Source organism: Euprymna scolopes, chromosome 45 (genome assembly GCF_053919585.1).
Source record: "Euprymna scolopes isolate OS-2025 chromosome 45, ASM5391958v1, whole genome shotgun sequence".
Classification (NCBI taxonomy): Eukaryota; Metazoa; Mollusca; class Cephalopoda; order Sepiida; family Sepiolidae; genus Euprymna; species Euprymna scolopes.
The window spans coordinates 43,448,499-43,454,957 of NC_136526.1; the positions used below are offsets into that span (position 1 = coordinate 43,448,499).

Below are 6,459 nucleotides of genomic sequence, written 5' to 3' on the forward strand. Positions count from 1 at the left end.
CACGTTCACTTTTATATATATAATAGACTAGCATTTCAGCTCGGCATTGCCCGGGTGTTTGGAGGTGTATTTTGAGCAAAAAAAAAAAGAAGAAAAAAAAAGCAGTCAATTTTAGATCCATGTCCAATGAACCTATATATATATATATATATATATATATATATATATATATATATATATATATATATATATATATATATATATATATATATGAAATTTTATTGGTTGGATCTCTAATGCTGAATAAATTTATTATTGGCAGACAATTTATTGATATTTATTTAAACCATATTATGAAAAATTAATATTTAATGAAAAAATCCCATTATTTATTTCACTTACCTTCAAATTTTAGATAAAATTGGACATAAAATCAATATTATTATCTTTAAAAAAAAATAAAAACTTTTTCTTGGTAATTTTTTTCTCAGTAATATAATTATTTGAACAACAACGACGACGACGACAATAGAATTCGGAGACATAATTATTTTTAAAAAGCTTAAAATTATATTAAATTCCAATATTCTGCGATATGAAGTTTAAGCAAAGATATTTTTTATATAACAGGTTCCCAATACTAAAAAATATATTCATATAATAAAATATATAACTCTTGATATATCGAAGTCGAAAATCGAAAATCGGCCAAAAAAAATTCGTTTGGATTTTATTATTTAAATTGATGGAGGGTGATCGTTATGTTTTGCGCCATTTTTATTTATCTATTTTTTTTTTTTTTTTTTTGAATTGGTAAGCAACATTATCTTTGGTAAATTTTCAGATTGGATCCACCCACCTCCACAATTTTCTTTTAAATGACAACTTTTTCCTGGGTTTTCGACTATGCTGAATACGAAAATCGCATTGAAATTTTGCAGAAATAAGTAGTTATCGTGATATAAAAAGTTGTATTATGCATTGTATTCTTTGGCGGTCATCTTTTTTACGCGCGTGCACGCGCGCCATAAACACATCTACTCATCCATCACTGACATTGCACGCGCGTAAAAAAGATGGCCACCAAAGAATACAATGCATAATACAACTTTTTATATATCGATAACTACTTATTTCTGCAAAATTTCAATGCGATTTTCGTATTCAGCATAGTCGAAAACCTATGCAAGTTGTCATTTAAAAGAAAATTGTGGGGGTGGACCTAATCTAAAAAATATCTTATCTTTAAATACATAATAAGCGTCAACAGAAGACGTTAAAAGTAATTTTATTTTATTAACTCTCGTCTGTGTAGTTCGTTAAAAAAATCTATTTGTTTTATAATGTAAATATGAAAATCCGATAGCAACCCCCTCCCCCCCCAAAAAAAAACCCGTTTCTTCCATTAACCATTATAGCGCCAATGCCCATGCATAGAAATTGACATAAAATAGTAAACACACAAAATGATGACGTTGCTGTTATTGTGTAAAATGCTGACGTTTTACACAAAGCTGTGAAGATACCTAAAATGTACCTTAAATAATGTTCGATTGGACATTATCGGTCTAAAAAAAAAAAAAAAAAAAAAAGAATTTTTCGAAAAAAAAAAAAAAAAAAAAAAAAAGTCGGGGGAAACGAAAATTACCGAAAACGAACACTATAAAGCTTATGTTATTAATTCCATGCTTTTCTGGGGGATTAATTAATCTGGAAAATTAGCCGAGAATTACTATTAAAATAGAAATTGTTTCTTTCCTGGATGTATAAGCATATAACTAGAAAGAAAGAAAGAAAGAAAGAAAGAAAGAAAGAAAGAAAGAAAGAAAAGGATAGAGAGAGGAAGAATAGAGAGAAAGTAGAGAAAGAGGGAGAGAGAGGGAAGAGAGAGAGAGAGAGAGAAAAAAAAAGAGAGAGAATAGATAGATAGATAAATAAATAAATAAAAAGAGAAGCGGTGAATTGAAAACGAGGCTAATCTCCATGGTAACAACAAACAACAGCATGGCTGTTAGTGAAAATTTATTTGCTTTATTTTTAAGTGGATTTTCTTTCCATATTAAAAAGGTTAATCGTTAATTTCCCGATGTATTCCTCTAATGAACGACCAACAGCGAGCAGAGAAATTCTTCTGAAAGAAGGTAAGCGAATCGTTTCTTTATGCTTATACTTAATTTCTCTTTTTTTTTCTTTTCCTTTTTTTTTTTAAACAGACAATTTAAATTAAAATAAGAATCAATTACGGTGCGCTGTGCGGTGCGGTGCGGTGGCGGTGCCGATACACACACCTACGGCATTTTATAGGAAGGATTTGATAAAGGTTAACGTATTCAATCGTTCACAATTAATTGTATCCATACCATACACCTGAAAAGCTCATCAAAATAGAGGAGACCGCTATGAGCAAATAAAAGGAGAGAAATCTTCAGACAGACAGATAGACAGACAGACATAGATAGATAGATAGATAGATAGATAGATAGATAGATAGATAGATAGATAGATAGATAGGGTGTTTAATTCTTTCTTTCGGGGTCGGAAAGTGGGATTGAAAAGTCAGCACCCCCGAGGAGGGGCACTCTGACCTACAAAAAATGCCTGTGCAAACCTCGTCGCCGTTCCCCGATAAGGGCGCCTCATGCAATATTAGCGGTAAACTAATACCTTCTCAAAGAGAGACGGCAAAGCTTGGGAGAGTTGGCCTCCTAGAAATGCACAGGAACAGAATTGCGCCGCAATCAACGGGGACCAGATCATTACAGAAATGCTCTAATCGATAAAATCTGACTTAATACATCTATTTATTTAGAGTACTTGTTTAGTTTAATCAAAACATTAAAAAATAAAAATATTGAAAAGGAAAAAAAAATATATTGTGCATACTTGTTATGGAATAAAGTTTTCATACAAAAAAATCAGTTAATCAAGTATTTTTTTTTTCAGAGGAAAATCATCGTGTCACGGCCATCTTGCCTATTTCGCGGAACGAGGAGGAGGGCGCCAGGGGAGATAACTCCAATCGCCGCTTAAAGTTTGTCAAAATTTGACGAGATTATTTTGAAACATGGCCAGAAAAAATACATAGATAAATATTTGAGTTTTTTTTTCTTTTACTAACTTATTTTACAGAGTTTCTCTGTCCTTTTTTATCCCTCCCTTTTTTTTTTTATTATATCCTTTGTTCATCATTTTTCGTTTAAAGGCACCCCCTCCCTCATCGCCCGTGAGATAGGCAAGGTGGCTGCGACACGATCGATCTCATTAACATTTGATTTTCCTCTGTAAAAAAAAAAAAATACTTGATCAAAATAAGTAATTATTTTTATGAAAACCTTATTCCATAACGAGTACGTACAATATAATTTTTTTTCAATATTTTCAGTTTTAATGTCTTCATTAAACTAAACAAGTACCTTATCTAGGTTTATTCATGAGAGTGTCATATAGTAAAGCAATAAAGCATATTTCAGTACTTACATCATCAATTCTAAATTTCATCGGAGATTTCCGGGTACTGGTGCACTGGTGCACTGGTGCAGTGGTGTAGTCTTTTGAGGCGTATAAAACCGTCACCACTGTATTTATGACAGTTACGGCAAAACCAATTGTTCGTTTGACCTTTTCCGACTATTTGGTACTCTTGCAGAATTTGACCCATATCCTCGTGATTTTCCGTCAAGTATAGCTTGGGCTCGATTGACTGAATTAAGCTGAGCGTTGTTCAAATGTTGAAACGCTAAATCGATATTTTCTTCTTTTTTTTTTGTATAAAAGATATAATTTTTTAATTATTTTTGGGGTGATGGATGGGGAGTATTTTTTTTTTCAATTTATTTTTTAAACATCTGTTAACAAAAATAATTTGTAAATTTTCTTGAAAAAAATTTTTTTCTGTACTTTCACCTAACAATTTACGATTTTCATAAAAATCATTCATCTTTTCTTAAAAAAAAACAATTTCTATTTACAAAAAAAAAAAGAAAAGAAGTTTACTGCCAATTAAAAAAAAATGTAAGTTTACTTGAAAAAGAAACTGTACTTTTATGTAACAATTACGGTTAAAAAATAAAACATTCATATTTTCTTGGATAAAAACAAAACAACTGTCGAAATTTTATTTTTTTATCCACGTCGCCAACCACAGTGCAAACGGAGGTGGTGGCTGGTGGGGTGTCAGCATTTTCGCCAAATTGTAAAATTCACTTAACCCCTACCCCCTCCTCCTCTTGACCTCTACCAGCAATCGTTGGAGCCTGCAGCTGGCGAATGTAGGTACGTTTCATTCATTCTCTCTCTTTCTCTCTCTCTCTTTCTCTCTCTCTCTCTCTCTCTCTCTTTCTCTCTCTCTCTCTCTCTCTCTCTCTTTTGTCATTTTCATTTAAGTTCTCGCGGACATTTCTCTCTCTCTCTCTCTCTCTCTCTCTCTCTCTCTCTCTCTCTCTCTTTCTGTGTTAATGCCTTTCCTTTTTTCTTGGTAGCCATCAGCATTGCTTAACGCTGATTGGTTGGGCTGTGGTGTGAATTCCAGAAATCTTTCTTCCGCCATTTTCAAATTAATTCCAAAGAAGACTTCGGACAGTGAAGTCCTGTTTTTTGGAATTCCGTCGGGCCCAGCGAGCCACGTAAAATTCTCAACCGCCCTTAAGGGGTTGAAATTGGTGTTTCAAAAAACACCGTTTCTTAAAGACGTTAATCCCTTTCAGAGAAAGGAGACCAACGTAAGAGTGACAGCCTGTCACTATAATTATTACAAGCTGTGGACGGGAGACTCATAAACAGTGATTTATTTCTTTGCACGCTCCCCTTCCTCCAATTCCAATTACTACAATTTCGTCAGTACCTAGAACGACGACCTCTCCGACCTGACGTGATGTTAGGTGCTCCGTTGAAATTTCAACGTATCATTCCCTTTAATTAAAAGGCTAAAGGCCTTATCTAAGGGTGGAATTAAAAGTGTTTGAAAACTATCCTTTGAAAGGGGACGTTCAATTAAATAGCAAGAAGGTTAATCAGAAGGTGAAGTCATTTGTTTAAATACCCTTTGGAAAGGAAAATTCCAGAAGATTCCGAGGAATCATTTTGAGGAAGAGAATTCGAAGAGGAGTACGCGAGGAGAAAACTGTCAAAGAAGGAAGTGAAAAGGAAAACTCTTGCACAAGACCCGAGAGAGATTTCGTCAAAAAAGAAGGACAGAAGAAGAGAAAAAAGAAAAGAACGTTGAAAGAATTTTGCAATGTTTTTCTTTTTTTTAAAAAAAAAAAAAAAAAAAAAAAAAAAAGAGAGAGAAAAGAACCTTTTTGTTGAAAGACTGAATTTGGAAACTTACTTTTCCGGAGACCGACGTAAGAGTGACAGCCTGTCACTATAATTATTACAAGCTGTGGACGGGAGACTCATAAACAGTGATTTATTTCTTTGCACGCTCCCCTTCCTCCAATTCCAATTCCTCCAATTCCAATTACTACAATTTCGTCAGTACCTAGAACGTCAGTACCTAGAACGACAATGGAAATTACAAGAAACCCTCTCTACCACCCATAGTAATGGCCAACGACTCTTTATCTGAGAGTCCATCTTTCAAACTCCTTGGCCTAACGTTCACAGGAAACATGAGTTGGAACAATTACATTCAAGGCATTGCCAGGGCTGCTGCAAGAAAGGTGGGCTCTCTCTACCGTGCTAGAAAACTACTAACACCCGAAAGTATCCTGTACCTCTATAAGGCCACCATTCGCCCATGCATGGAGTATTGCTGCCACATCTGGGCTGGTGCATCTGCTATTAGTCTCTCGCTCCTTGACAAGGTTCAAAAGAGAGTCGCAAACCTGATAGGCCCTGAACTGGCATCTAAGCTTCAGCCTCTGTCCCATCGACGAAATGTTGTATCCCTCTGCCTTTTCTACAAGTATTTTAGTGGTGAATGCTCTGACGAACTGCAATCACTTGTGCCCCCACTACGTGAGCACCCTCGACAAACCCGACAGGCTGCTAAATCCCACCCCCACACTGTAGAGATCCCTAGATGTAGAAGATCTTTTTACTCCAATAGTTTCTTCCCCAGAACCGCTAGACTTTCGAATTCCAAACAGTACTGACGTGCAGAAGTTCAAGTGTAACGTGAACCGACATCTTGCTGCCCAAATCCCTACATAGTACCCCAGTAGTTGTTGCCCCGGATAGTAGCCCCCTACACCAAAGTGGCAATTTGCCTTGTTTGGGGTGAAAATGTTAAAAAAAAAAAAAAAAAAAAAAAAAAAAAAACTTGAAAAAAGAATATTTTCTATTTTTTTATCTGTTTTTATTTCAGCTTTTCTTTCAAGTAAGAATTGTCTTTTGTATTTGTATTGTTATTTTTTATTTCGTGTTACAGGTTTTTAAAACCTGAGCTTAGGAAAATATAAGCAAACGTAACTATTTTCTTTAAATAAATCGAAGCTTCAGTCTATGGTCCGCCCCCCTCCTCGCCAAACTTTCACAATAAACACTCGTCTAGCTGTAAACACTATCAATAATTCCCCC

At 34.7% G+C, this 6,459-nt stretch overlaps 1 protein-coding gene across 1 annotated transcript in view; it reads left to right on the forward strand.

Annotated features, from left to right (window-relative positions):
• The first annotated feature begins 1,874 nt into the window (after positions 1–1,874).
• LOC145269508 (uncharacterized) overlaps positions 1,875–6,459 on the forward strand; it is a 52,431-nt gene continuing 47,846 nt past the window's right edge. Inside the window, exon 1 of the mRNA XM_080125246.1 lies at positions 1,875–2,081. Within this exon, the coding sequence (XP_079981372.1) occupies positions 2,027–2,081 (55 nt within the window). The 5' untranslated portion in view covers positions 1,875–2,026. The remainder of the gene's footprint in view (positions 2,082–6,459) is intronic.